General features: G+C 34.4%; 1 protein-coding gene across 1 annotated transcript in view; it reads left to right on the forward strand.

The window, feature by feature from the left end:
• Positions 1–1,948: 1,948 nt before the first annotated feature.
• The window catches only part of REDIC1 (regulator of DNA class I crossover intermediates 1), a 38,079-nt gene continuing 24,675 nt past the window's right edge, over positions 1,949–15,352 (forward strand). The window contains exons 1-7 of the mRNA XM_069491211.1: positions 1,949–2,235; positions 3,052–3,091; positions 5,251–5,389; positions 7,788–7,920; positions 8,291–8,339; positions 9,237–9,431; positions 12,242–12,354. Coding sequence (XP_069347312.1) covers positions 1,949–2,235; positions 3,052–3,091; positions 5,251–5,389; positions 7,788–7,920; positions 8,291–8,339; positions 9,237–9,431; positions 12,242–12,354 — 956 coding nt within the window. The remainder of the gene's footprint in view (positions 2,236–3,051; positions 3,092–5,250; positions 5,390–7,787; positions 7,921–8,290; positions 8,340–9,236; positions 9,432–12,241; positions 12,355–15,352) is intronic.

The raw sequence follows: 15,352 nt of genomic DNA on the forward strand, positions 1-15,352 counted from the left end.
CTCTTCCGCTTAATTCTCTATTTTTTATTTTTGACTGAGTTAATTTGTACAAGTTGTCTTCAAGCTCTGAGATTCTTTATTCTGCTTGGTCTAGTCTATTCTTAAAACTTTCCACACTGTTTTTTATTTCCTTATATGAATTTTTCATTGCCAGAAGTTCTATTTTTTTTTAATACATTGATTTCTTTAGTGAATTCTTCATTCATTTCCTCAATTATTTTTCTGTTTTCTTTGAACTGGTTTTCCATTTTCTCTTGGATGTCATTGAGCTTCCTTACAGCCCATATTTGGAATTATTTATCTGTCATTTCAATATTTTCATTTTGGTTGGTATTAATTGCTAGAGAGCTGATGTTCCCTTTTGGGGGTGTCCTTTCTCATTTTTCATACTTCTGGAGTTCTTTCCCTGATTCCTTCTCATCTGGGGCAGCTGTCACTTTTTATTTTTGGATTTTCTTTTTTTTAGATGGGGCTTTTGTTTCTCCCCTCACTTGTAAAGGAGTGTCTGCAGCATATGCTTGGTAAGAACCTTTGGCTTACTTGTGGGTGCTTTGATGGTGATCTAGGTTCTGTTTGGATGGCTTGGTTATAGATATCCTTAGTGTGGTGGTTTTTTCAGTTGCTAGTTGTTTGTAGCTGTGGTGAGGTATGTGTGTGGGCAGTTTCCTTGTCTGTCTTTGATGAGGGAGGATGGAGGTGTTTGAAATCCTCTTTCCGTAGCCCTGTGGTCTTCGTAACAGTGTGAATTGTATTTTCATGCCCAGTCTGATCTCTGAGGCAGTAGGTGGTGCTTGTGGGTAAGAATCAACCACACCCTCCCTGTATGGTATTGCTGTAGAGGGCTGCGCCAATTGACCTCCCTGTCAGTAGGTGGCACTTGTTGGATGGAACAAGCTACAAGTATTGTTTTTGGGACCTGTGAGCAGCTCAGCCTTTCAGCAGAAGCACTCAAATGCTCCATGTGATGGGTGGGGCCCTGAGTCCCTATTCTCTGCCACAGTGGAGGTATATGGGACTTGAGGCTGGGAGGGGCTGGGTTGGGTGAGCCTGCCCTTAGGCTCCATAAAAGCTTGTAGGTTATCTGTTTTGGCAGGGTGGAAGGTCTGTTCCCAGGTTCTGGGGAAAGCCATCGGTAGGAGCTGAAGTGAGAAAGTCTGCTTGTGGAAGTGGGGCTGTCTGAGATTCACAGTCTGACTGTTAGGAGTGGGTTTCTCTTTTCTCCCCTGTCCCTTGGTCTGCAGTCTTCTTCCTGTGTTTGCTTGCAGGCAGGAGCTCAGACTATCTGAGTTCCTCCACCATGGCTCTGTGGGCTCGAAGCTTCCCTGTCCAGGATCCTGCCCTGGGCTGAGAGCATTGTCTTCCTGTGGGGGGAGGTGTGCTCCACAAGTGTGTTATGGCTAGAATCTACACTGTGCTCTCTTTTCTCTTCTGCTCACATGGGCTCCTTCACCTCCCAGGATTAGTTCACAAATCTCCCTTTCTTGTCCCCAAGCAACATGATTGAGTCCTGAAGATTGGGATCTGGCCTGCGGGCCTGTCCCCAGGTCCCTGAAGATCAATCCCTGACTGTGCCAGGGAGAAGCATGTTGGTCCCCAGTTGTCTATGGGGTGCTCAAGCAGGTTTGATGTCCCTCCTCTTCGGGGTAAGCCCTGCTCTGATGCAGCAGCTGAGCAGGCAGCACTGGGGAGTGCGGTGAGCAGAGAGCTCGCAGTCTGAGTACCCCTTAGTCCTCTGCAGTTCAAGAGGAAAGGTTGAGCCCCACTCTCTGTGGGAGCCCTGGTGTGGTGTATGCACCAACGGGGAGGAAGCAGCAGCTCCTGAGAGCCCTGGCTTAATCATCTCTCTTGGCAGCCACGGGAGAGGGGAGGGGATGAAAAGAGTCTGGATGGAGGAAAGCTAGCACTCTGGTCATTTCTGTCCCTCTTTCCTGAAGGCAGCCTACCCGGAATGTCCAGGCTCTGGGGTCATGTAGATCCCCCAAGACCTATCGGCCCCCTGTGGCTCCCACAATCTGGGCTGGAGTTGGGAAATATTTGTGTGGGAATGAGCAAGATGAAAACTGAGGGACTGAAACCCCTGGGGGAGACAAAGGCACACGGTGGGTGGAGAAGCAATATGGTGCCGGCTGTCTTGGCTCAGGTCTATGGTGATGGGAAGTGCCTCGGGGGGCTGGCAGGCTGGTGCTTTGTCCTCATGAAACTTCCAGTTCACTGGCAGCAGCAGGTTTTGGGCTTGTGAGGGTAAACAGGCTCTCCAGCAGCTCAGGAGACTGGTGACTGCCAGAGATGTGAGGGAGGGCGAAACAAACCGCTCTACCTACCCTTTTTGCTGGACTCTAAGCCTCTTGTGGGTTTACCTTTGCCGATATCTTGCTCCTTCTTTTTCTGATTTGCAATTTCTTCCCATGGAATGTCTTGTAGATTCTGACAGTTTTCCCTTGGAATTACACCCGATCTATGATTGTTTGTTTGTTTTTTTCTTTTTCATCTAAAACTTTTCCTTTCTGAGATGATCTGGCAGCCGGTGTCTCTGGTCAGCCATCTTCAGCTGATATTAATACATTAAAATAACTTTGAAGTTGCTCTAGCAATGAATTTTATACTTTTTTAGATCCTAAATAGATTTCTACCTTCCCAGTATTCCCTGTTGATTTCAATGGAATGTTGAAATGCAAAGAAACACAAAGAAATTAGAGTCTTGAACAAAAATATTGCTATCAGGTGAGAATGTTTCAGTGGTATATTCTTTCTGATGCATTAGTTTGTCTTTGCTTATCTGGGTTTTATAATTTAGATTTATTTTTTGCTTAATTGTTCGTAGGTATAGAATTTTTTTTAAACTAAATCTTGAATTTCCTACGTAAGAAAATTTTGTGAATATGATGTGTTATAAAAACTTTAAGAATATTTTCATAGTTTCTTTTAGAAACAAATATAAAGATCACTACACTTTTAAATTTTAGTTCCAAGTCTTCACTTCAGCTAAAATGGCAATTGTCTTAGGGACCATTTCTTTAATCAGTGTATGTTTTATTCTGTTTTTCTTTTCAGGACCAGGGTTCTGATCAAACAGGAAAGGAGAAGGCAAAAGGTAAAGAAAATCTATGTATTTTTTGTGTTAGCGTTACAAGAACAGTGATCTTCTGACGAATTTTTCCACCATTAATAAATTCACCTAAGTGAAACTGGAGGACCAGCTTCCTTTAGTCTTCTCTATCCTTGTTGATAGTTTGATTAGCTGCCTGTTTTGCTCAGGCAGGAACTTTAAGATTATTGTTGATTCTTGCTTTCTAATTCCAAAATATATCCTAAATCTCACCACTACTTACTACCTGAACTATCAGCACTATAATTTAAATAATCATTTATTGCCTAGAGTACTGTAATGGTTTCATAACCTATGTCCTACTTCCATTTATTTTGTGTTTTTTTAAAGATTACACTAACTGTGTTACATAGGAAAGTTGAGCATTTACATACCTTACAACTGAGCAGTATACGTCTGAGAGAAAGTCTTGTACCTGTGCACTTTGAGATATGTACAAGATTGTTTGGGTCGTCATTATGGCTAAAATATTAATAACAAACATAGAAGGAGAAAGAAGAAAAAGGGCAGAAGGGAGGGAGGGAACCACCCAAACATCCGTTAGCAGTAGAATGGTTAAATAAATTGTGGCATATCCAAGTAATGGTAGAGCATTGAAAAATTTTCAACTGCATGTAATTAGTGTGGATGAATTAGTGTGGTGATAAAGGCTAACTCCCTTTGCAGACACTCTTTGTACTGTTCTTCCTTATTTCTAGAACTTTATGTTCATAGCCTCTTTGATTAACTCTGATTGTCTATCTTAGAAATCATTTCCTAAGAAACTTTCCCTGTCTTTTTAACCCTCCCTCTGTCCACCCTCTCCCCAACCTATAATTTACATACCCTTCCTGAGGATTATATACCATCTCCTGTTACACTCAGTTGTAATTATTTGTGTCATTCTTGCTCACTATGTATGGTCTTATCCATCACAAAGTACATGCCTTAAGAAATAACATCTTCTTAATTCCAAGGCACCATTAGTTATAAGATCTAGTATTGACTTAGTCATTTTTATTCAAGGGGGAAAATATTTACATCCTGAAGGTCATGTTATTTTGTTGCTGAGCCATAGTGTGATCTTTTGAAAGGAATTTTAGTCCAGTTTAGGATTGCAGATCACTTAAATGAAATATGAACAGATGCCTTTTATCTATGATATATTTGCATAATAAAAGTGCATTTTTGCTTGATAGCTGGCAAGTCTCTTATAGTTCTTACAAGTTTTTTACGATCTTAAAAAGTCAATTGTAATTAACACTATTGAGAAATGTTAATGTGAAAGAGCCTCATCCTCTTGAAAACATAATATGTAACCTTTTGGAAATTTGACCTCTTGCATTGCATTTTGGCATCTTGGACTTTTCTCACTTTTGACATCTCACATTTATAATCACACTTATGGCATAGTATTATGAGCTTTTTAATGGAGGAAGAGAAGATTTTTTTCACAATTTGTTAGTGTCTAGCACATAATAGTTGTTCAATAAATAAATATTAAATAAATGCCTTTGGATTTGGTAAATTAAGGATGTAATCTGAAAGAGAAAAATGAAGATAAGGAAGAATAATGACTGGTCGGATATCCAGGAAGAAAATAATGGGATTCAGAGTGATAATTATGTATAAGTCTGGTTTAAAAAAATGAACAAGCGTCTAGGCATCCTGGAGGGACAACAAAGCAAATTAAGTTGGCTTTGGTTGCAGATTAGTTCTCACATAGCACTCTTTTTTTTCCTCTATTCATTTCAGTTGACTTTTAATAGCATTCAGTGGGACATATATTTAAGGCTTTCAGTATCTTCAGGATAGCATACTTTGTAGGAAACAAGGTTTTAGCTTGTCATATTGTTCTGTTTTTAGATGTTTTTTTAACTTTCTACCTACTGATAATTTTTAATCTTTTGGTTCCTTGAATAGCTTTTTAAAGTTCTATTTTAAAGGTAATGTTTAACAAAACATTATAAAAGGCTGTGGAATTGAGTCTTTAGGTAAACTACAAGTTATAATTGATTTTAATTTATTTGTAAACATAAAAAGGTGGTATCACAAAATGTAAAAATATCAAGTCAGTGATTTAATAGCATTATTACTTTTTTATTATTTATGATTCTGCCTAAACCACATGGTTGCTGCATTAATTATTTTTGATTTTTAATTAGGAATATTTTGAAAAGAACAGGTTAAAATTAAAAAAGGAATTACTGGGAGTTTCATCCCCTGTCAAAAATTCCACCGTCAGTTTAGACCTTCTTAACCTATATATGGTAAATCAGATATCTTGCAAGAAGAAAACACATGGTAAGCCTTTGCAATAGAGTTTTGTTTTGACCTTGATGTGATCATAATAACATTTAGCTTTCGAATTAGCTTATGATATTAGAACTTAGAGCATGTGGAAAATTTAAAACTTTGTTATTCTCTTAAATTAGAAACTTAGTTTATATTTGCTTATATATCTTTAGTTGCTTAATCCATTTATTTCTTTTTTAGGTTGTGTATGTGTTCTATAAAATTAACTTATTAGGTATGGTTACAGTTATTGTAGTGTAGTTAGATTACATATTTCTATCTGGCCAGATAGTTACCAACATTTAACTATAGAGCAGGGAATAAATGTTAATAAATGTCGATAAATTACTTTTACTACTTAGAGAGTTTGTTTGAAAAGAAGAGCTGAAAAGATTTTTGCCTCAATGACTAGTTTCCTATCTTATAATTTGAGTATACTTACATATTCCTGGGATGTTAATTATAGTAGTCTAATACTTCAAAATAAAGTCCATGTTGTCTTCACTTTGATTCGTCAAATAAATAAAAAGTTTTTTGAGAGTATTTTTGTCCTCTCTCGAGGGAACTTGTGTCTGATATCTAATTTTTAAAACAAGTCCAAAAACGAGAGCTTAAAAGGCAATTCATCAAGGAGGGGAAGAAATTGATCATAGTATTGTTAGTGTTTTCTCATTTCCTTTCTCTGCCATTTTTCATTCTCCCTCCACAGATGATAATTTATACAAGTAAATTTACTTATACTTTAGAAAAAATAAATACATTATTCATGGACTTTTGGAATAAAACCTTTCATTGTAAATCAGTCTGTTGTATTTACCTTTATTTATTCCTGTATGTAGGAGAGAAAAAGTATGTTTTCCTCACCCTTTGCTAGGTTTATGGCTGAGGCCCCAATAACAAAAGACAGATAAATAAGAGAAAAACATACAGATTTATTTAATAAGTTTTATGTGATATGAGAGCCTTTATAAAGAATTGAAGATTCAAAGAAATGGATAAACCTATGCATTTTTGTGCTAGGTTTGATGAAGTTGAGAGCCATGGAGAAGTATGATTGGATTAAAAAAAAAAAAGAATGATCTAATAGTAATGAACTGAGGGGAACTTAGCAAAGCCTGTTTGTTCAGATTCTTCTTTGTGACCCTGTGTCTTCGGAGATAAGGATGTACCTTCTCTTCACATAAAAGGGAGGGCACCTCTCAAGGGTTTTATGACCTGCTTTAGGCGAAAGTCAGAAAAATCCTTCCTAAGTTTCATGGCCTGCTCCATGAGAGAAGCAGGGAAGGTGAGAGTGATATTCCTGCTTCTGCATTTTCTCAAATGCCAATGCACCGTATTTTGGGGTAATGTGTCCTGAACCCCATCACTTTCTCCCTCACTTTCTTCTCATTCATTCAACATATATTGATTGAGTACCTGTCGTAAGTTCTGTATTGGGCGCTGGGGATAAACTAGAAAACAAGCGTTTATTAGTCAGGACTCATGGTACCAATGACAGAAATTCAAAACAGAAATATTTTTATTTACTTAACTAAAAGGAAGGATGATGGTGCAATGGGCCTCTGAGACGATTTGAATCAGGAACTTGAATACTACCATGATTCTTAGTTACTTCAGATGTTAGCTTTCTTCTCTCAGACTGTATTCATCATTGAGGCTCAAAACACTGCCTTAAGAAATGAATATTGCTCATCTGTCCTAGATTTGTCACCAGGGAAAGATTGTGAATTGTTTCTCTGGTTCCAGATTTTTACAATTCTATTGGAAGGTTGTTGCCTTGTGTTACTGGTGCCAGGTCTCAGCAGTGGAAAAATTTCACTTATAACCAGAGAGATGGGATACTATTATTGGTTCATCTTCGGTCAAATGGCTACCCCTACACCAATTATTTTGTCTGGAGAAGCAGGGTTTTATAGGAAGATAGAAAATACTCATTAGAACTGTATATGTAGTTGGAGTGGGCATAAAAAAGCATTTCTCAGAAAAGTGAGTAAAAGTACTCAACAGACAAAATGGTGATGTATTTTATAAAGAGAGACAAGGCTTCTGCCCCTAGAAAGTTTAAAATCTAGTGAGGAGATAGTGTTAGTCAAGTACAATAAAGTGTGGAAAGTGCTATAATAGAGAAAATATGTAGTGCTACAGGGAAATCTTAGAGGAAGAAAAAAGTAGAACTAAATTAGTAGGGCCCCTTTCATGAGGGGTATATAAGATGATGAAGAAAAAGATATTTTTAATTACCTGTGATAATTGTTAGTACTGTAATGATTTTTTTCTAGCATTTACAGAATATAAATGTTTCAGTAAAATTCTTAGATGCACATTTATTTAATGAACATGATATATCAAACAATACTTTAAAAAGATTTATTATTTTTAAATTATAATTATATATATTTTATTACAGAAACTGTGAGAAAACCAGTCCATGTGAATATGAATAGAGACATAAAAATGCCCCTGAGAAATTATGATTTAGAACTTCCAATGTCGCCTAACCGTGTACCTTCTAAGCTCTGCCTTGATGATACAGAAAACAAGTAGGTTTTAGCTAGGATTCATATTATTAGGTGTTTAAACTGGTTATTATCCATACTTTTATTCATTGGAAAATGTACAAGGGTTTACCTTCTAGCTCCAGTTTTTGTTTGTTTGGCTAGCAGTATTATAAAACTATTAAGACCTTTTTCAAATGACCTAGGTGTTTTGTACACATAGTTTGACTTTACATATCATAAAAATGTCTGTCTCTAATATTAATATAATTTTTATAAAACTTGGTAATATGCTGGAATGATTTACTTAGAGTTCTGTTTCCATGTGCTTGTGTAGAACAGTATGAATTTTAAATATATAAAGACAATTTTATTGCTATTTATATTTTTAACCTTAACATTTTCTTTTCATTAGTATGAGCTATCAAAGAGTAGGTAGCAAGGACGAACTTGGCCCAGTTCAGGTGAGTTTTTAAAAAATTCTTTTACCAGTTGTGACATGTCACTGAATGATCTAAATTTCTAAATATTGGGAAAAATTAGTTATACTTTTAGAAAATTTTTAGTCTCTAAAATCATTCTTTTAAAAGCTTTTCAGTGTAGGAAACCTATACCATGAGAATATTTTAATTGATCGCTTATGAGAATCCCTTTGGCATACCAGTAATGTGACTAGGCCCATGTGTACATAACATTTGATTCTGCTTGTTACTGATGAGCTGCAAAGGACAGGTCACTTAAAGTTCACCTGGCTATTGAGCATTTCATCCCTTCAAACGTAGTGACAAGATTGTTTTATATCAAATTGTGAGGTCCAGTCCTCACATTGATCCCAAGATGCTTTCTCTTTCAAAGTATAGCAAATAAAATATTTAATCAATTAGAAAATAACATAAATTGTTATTAAAGCTTGAAATTTTGGTTAACATCCAATGCCACATTATTAACTATCCTTTCTTGCCTTTGAATTGCCAGAGTTAAACTAGATGAGAAAGATAATGGCCATGATACTAAAATCCCTTGGAAATCCTGTCACCTGAATTGTGGGTTAATGAAACTCAGATTTCCTGTCAATGCAAGATGGCTTATTGAAATGGAGCTTGAGGGTGGAGGAGAGCAGGAGTGGAAAAGGTAGTGGGAAAGGGGCTCTGAAGTATGGTCTTAGTTGATAACCTCTCGCATCTTAGGAAGTTCTGCCAGTTCTGATAGGCAAGCCATCAGAAGGAAGCCATCCTAAGGAAAGGACTTTCTCTTTTGCAACTCATGCCCTTTTCACTTATTTTAATTTCACTATTGTGACTTTCCTCTTGTCTGGTTTGTATATTTTGGCAGTGTAAATGATTTTGTCTTTTTTCCCATAGTCCTCACAAGTCATGGATTCATATAGTATGTTTGAACCTCAGTTGAGCAGAGTAGAAAACTGCAGTTTCACTCCACCATCTTTTGCAGCAGAATTATCTTCATCTTCTAGCAGACATATTCCAAAACTAAATTTAACTCCCAAAATAGGACCCAGTGCTCAGAAAGTTGCATATGAAAAAAGGCAGAATGAGCAGGTACCTTTGAATCACTAGTTCTTAGCAGTTTGTATCATTGTATTTTCATGATATAATCTTTATTCTCTTCTTATAGATTTAAAATATATGTTATAAATTTCTATAGCTATAATCAAATTAGGAGATAAATTAAGGATAATTCCTCTTAGGTCAAAAACTTAATTCTCTGCACTGTAGAAGATTATGAATCCCAAAAATGGAATGTTCTTTAAAAAATCTTGGAAATGATCATTCTTTTAGAAAATTATTGATAGTAAAATTGAAAATAGTTCAGTGTGTTATATAGTAATTGATGTTTATAATTCCTATAAATGACTAGTTGGTGATGTCATGGTGATCCAATATACACGATATGGGAAATGTCCAATAAATAGCAAAATACAGTCTCAGTGATGTCAAAGTAGTCTCTTAAAGTATGAATTGTGATGGCTTGATTCTTTTTTTGGTTTGAAAGACTACAAATGTTTATATGCATTTTAATTAACACTACACAAATATAAAGAGCTATGTGGTGCTAAGATGTTTAATCATTGTGTGCTCTAAATTTGAAAACATAATGTAGAAATGTTAAATTTCTGAAATTTATCTGTCATAGAACATATCAGGAAATGATCTTCTAAATTTATATAGAGTTTAAAAAATAAAGTTATTGAAGGTTACTATAATGATGTCTAATGGTAATAAGGAGAATAGTTATATAAACACTGTATCTTGACACCAGGAATATTTAGTTTTGAATTTCTTCCATTTTTAGCATGCAGTGGTTTTATTTCATGTTTATATATGTATTATTTATGAATTGATTTATAATCTATAGTTTATAAGTTAATAAATTATATTGCAGTTATATATTATAGTATATCATAGTAATGTATGTTATAATATATAATATAGTCATATATAATTCAATTTTATTGAAGTATTAAAGTATGTTTTACTGTTTCTCAGAGAAGATAAAATGAAGTATTATATTCCAATGGTATGTGCTATCCTTATTAATGTAAGGGTCCAATAATTTTTAAAGATGCAATAAAAGACATTCAGTTACTCATTCAGTTTATTTTGTAGGTCAAAATCTTGCATTCTAGATCAGTTTATTACTCTTTCTTGCTCTATTAAATAGTTTATGGGATAGACAATAAAACACTATGTAATCTCTACTTAAACAATCTCCTTCTTGCCTCTACATACTATAGACTGCAGGTTAGTGATTAACTCCAAAGAGGTAAATGTTATGGTACTTAATATGGTAGAAAATTGAAGAGAGCAGCTAATGTCCTTCTCCAATCATAGTGTCACATTGTGAAGTATTAATATTAGGGAAGTATTTAATAACTTATTTGGAGGAATTTCAAGAGAAGTGAGAAGAAATTAATGAAATTATAGAATACAAAAGAAAATGAGTTAAAAAAATGGATTAGAAGAAAAAGTGGTTTGGGGCTTTGTAACAGAGAGAATGGCCTGAAAAAAAGGGTAAAAATGTTTTTTTTCTTTTTAAAACCTCCCCCACTCTTTTTGGGAATTGAAACCTGCATCCCTGTCTTAGGCCAGTGGTTGGAGGGGCAGGGGAATGTCCTTTGTTCTTTGTACTATTGGAGATATCTCAATGAAATTGTCCAAGGAGAGAGGAGGTCCAGTGGGTTGAGGTCACGAGATTGTCTTCCCCAGAGATGGGATGGATAAGAATCATCAGCTGTACTTCAGCAATAGCCTGAAGCTGAAAACCTTCTTTAAAAGCTCTGTATTTCTGCTTATGAAGAGGACAGTGGTACTTTTAAGACGGGAGTCTCCTCATTTGCTGGCAAATTAATAAACTCCTTTTTCCTTTTCCTTAACCCCATGTCCTCGTTCTTCTGCTGTTGCCTCAGAGACAAGTGCCGAGCTTTCAGTAACAGCTTCTTGGTTCCTAGTATAGTATTGAGCCAATGTATAATCCTCTTCTCTCTTCATTTGTTTGTTTCTTACTTCAAGGGATGACTTGGTCTCTGCAAGTCTGTCACTGTTTCTCTGAGACTGAGATATATTAGTTAGCTGAGACATTAGTATCAGCTCTCTCTGACTTTCGTCTCCCCCACCCCCCACCCCCAACCCCCACAAACTTTCAATGTCTCTCTTTACTCTCACTCTTTTTCTGACTATTCTGTCATAGATTGTGTTGAGACTTCTCATTTCTATGTTTCGTGGATTATAAATCAGATATATTACATATATAAATATATTACATATATAAATTATTGTTGGATAGTTTAGTATTAGGCCAATATATTAATAATTTACATTTATATGGTATCTTCCACATTAACAAATGGATTATCTCATCTGCTTTTCACAACAGTCTTCACACACTATCCCTATTTTGAATGAAATGATATTAATATTCAGAAAGATTAAAGTAGCAGTCTTCCATTTACTCAGTAAATGGAATAACTGAGATAAGAACAACTGTTTCTTTGGGACAAACTATTATTTTCTGTCAGAGAAATTTAACTTTTAGTTACTCAAGATCCTGGAGTTCTGGGTGTTTTTTTAATTTTTTTAATCTTTTATTTATTTATTTTTTTTAACTCTGAGGAAGCGGTTAGTTCACCATAATATCAACTATGTTATTTTAACAATCATTCAAATATTAATATTGATTTCATTGTTAGAAAAGTATTTTGTTTTAATAAAGACTAAAATTTCTTTTAGACTAAAAAGTACATTTTTTGAATATGTGATGTAGTTCACTTAAATAGCATTTTATGCTAAATAATTTAAATTGTATGTATGTTCATTAACTATTTTGACAGTTTCTTTAATCTTTTTTTCAGCTCAATGTTAACTGTTCTGATTCCCTGGTTTCCAAATTAAGTGAGAGTCAGGATATTTTCAGTCCATCATATAAAACAGCACAATTTGGAACATTATTTGAAAGATTAAACAGGTAGGCAAAGATATTGAAGGAAGTAAAAAAGCTGTAGTATTCTATATTCTCAATTATGTATTTGATTTTAAAGGACACAAATATTATTAGTTAGAAATATAAACAGACCTAACTAATACTTATAGAAAAAAATCACCAAGTAATATATATCATTTAATTAAAATAGTTTAAGTAATTAATTTCTAACATGCACATTTATATTTCATTTACTTAGTTTTAAAAATATTATGGACAAAGGTATTTTGCACATTTTGTAATTTCCATGAATTATTATTTTATTTTTCTGTATCATAAAAATACTGATTTTTTTTCACATTTATGATAGTTGAGCCGAATCCCACTTTTATCACTTTTATTTTTTAGATGTTTGTATATACAGTCCAGTGGGTGCCCAAAACTACTGCAGATAGTACTGAACCCTATGTATACTATGTTTTTTCCTATACATACATACCTATGATAAGGTTTCACTTACAAGTTCAGCACAGTAAGAGATTAACCATGACTAATAATAAAATAGAACAGTATGTTGTAATAAATGTTATGTGAATGTGGTCTTGCAATATCTTTCTCTGTCTCTGTCTCTCTCAGAATATCATACTATATCTGTTTTTGGACCATGGTAATATCGTGGGTAACTGAAACTGTGGAACATGAAACTGCGGATAATGAGGGAATACTGTAAACCTTAGATGGTTGTTTTAAAATCCGTTAAGCTTGTAAAACCAGTTTGACTCATTCCTGATAATGTAATGAGAAATGTTCACTCTGTCATCCTATCCTAGTCTTTTTTTATTTTAGTAAATGGCATTACTATTCACTTAGTTGTTAAAGCCAAAAAAAAAAAAGTTGTCCTTGATTCCTTCCTTTCCTTCAACTCCCAATATCCACTTTATTAACAAAATGTTATCAATTCTATATTTTGATAAACTTTAAAATATTCTACTCACATTTCTATCTCTATGTGTTTCATCACAGTCTAAGCCACTGTTGCCTCTTGCCTGGAAAATTATAATGCCACATAACAGTATTTTTCATTTCTTTGTTCAGAGATTTTTTTTTTTTTTTGTAAAAAACAGTTTTATAAATGTATAATTGACATAAAACCAACTGAACTTTCATGTAAAATATGCACTTTAATAAATTAGTTTGCCAATATCAATGATAACATATATGCATCATTCCCGTTAGTTTCTTTGGGCACCCTTGTAATCCCTTCGCCTGGTCACTTCATGTCCCTTATCCCTCCCTGTCCCGAGGCAACCACTGATCTGCTTTCTGTCACTGTAGATTAATCTGCATTTTCTAGAATTTTATAAGTGGTATCATACAGTGTGTTCTTTTTTGTTGTTTGGCCTCTTTCACATGGCATAATCATTTTGAGATTCATCTATGTTGTCTGTTGCATGTACCCATACTTCATTTCTTTTTATTACAGAGTGGTATTCCATTGTATAAACATAGCACAGTTTATTCATTTATTTGTTGATGGACATTTGGTATTCTCCCCCCAGTTTTTGTCTATTTCAAATAAAGCTGTTATGAAAGTTCTTGTACAAGTCTCTGTTTCAACATATGCTGCTTCTCTTGAGAACAAATGGAGTAACTAGGTCATGTGGTAGATGTATGTTTAACTTTTTAAGCAACTGCCAAACTATTTTCCAAAGTGATTTGTATCATTTTACATTCCATCAGCAATGTATGAGAGTTCCTGTTGCAACCCATTTTTGCCAACCCTTGGTACAGTTTTCTTAAATTTAATCCATTCTGGTCAAGGTGTGGTTAATTTTTTCCATTTTTAGTAGAGACAGGGTGTTGCTGTTGCTCAGGCTGGTTACTGCGTTTTGTTTTGTTTTTTAAACTTGATTTTTGCCAAAAGGCCAAGAATTGATTTTTTTACTTCTTACCTGACTCCACTGACTAGAACTTCCAGTACAGCAGTGAATAGCACTGGCAAGAGCAACATGCTTTTTCCAGTTTTAGGGAAAAAGCGTTCAATCTTTCACCATTGAGTATGATGTTAGCTGTGGTTTTCTGTAGGTTCCCTTTATCATGTTGAGAAAGTTTTCTTCTATTGCTAATTAATTAAGAGTTTTTGTCATGGATTTTGTCAAATGCTCTTTCTGTGTCTTGAGATTATCATGTAGTTTTTTCCTTTATTAATTTATAATATATTAACTTTTCCAATCTTAAATCACTTTCTATTCCTAGGTTAAAAGCTATTTGATCATGGTGTATAAGCCTTTCCATATGTTGCTGGATTTGGCTTTCTAATATTTGGTTGATGTTTTTTGTTTCTATATTCATGAAGAAAATTGGTCTGAATTTTTCTTTTCTTGTGTTATGTCTGGCTTGGTACCAGGATAAAACTGGCCTCATAGACTAAGTTGAAAAGTGTTTCCTTCTCTGTTTTAGAGATGAATTTGTGGAGGATTGGTATTCTTTCTTTTCTTAAATGTTTCATAGAATGCACCAGTGAAACCATCTGCACCTGGGCTTTTCTTAATGGGAAAAGTTTTAATTACCAATTCTTTTTTTTCACTTATGGTCAATTCTGATTTTCTAATTTCTTCTTGGGTCAGTTGTAGTAATTTTTGTTTTTCTAAGAGTTTGTCCATTTCATCTCAGTTGCATGATTTGTTAGCATGAAGTTGTTTATATAATAGTATATCCTTGAAATCCTTTTAAATTCTGTAAGGTAGGTGGTGATGTCCCTTCTTTAATTCCAAATATTTGTCCTTTTTTTCTTGGTTAGTATAGCTAAAGATTTGTCAATTTCACTGGTTTTTTTTTTTTTAAAGAACTAAGTTTTAGTTTTAATAATTTTCTCTATTTTTCTGTTTTCCATCTTATAGATTTCTGCTCTAATGTTTATAATTTTCTTTTTCTGCTTGTTTTGGGTTTAGTTTGCTCTTTTTCTGGTTTCTTGAGGTATAAGCTTAATCCTTTGATTTGATATCTTTCCTCTTTTTTAATATAAGCATTTAAAGCTGTTAAT

Source organism: Eulemur rufifrons, chromosome 16, assembly GCF_041146395.1.
Source record: "Eulemur rufifrons isolate Redbay chromosome 16, OSU_ERuf_1, whole genome shotgun sequence".
Classification (NCBI taxonomy): domain Eukaryota; kingdom Metazoa; phylum Chordata; class Mammalia; order Primates; family Lemuridae; genus Eulemur; species Eulemur rufifrons.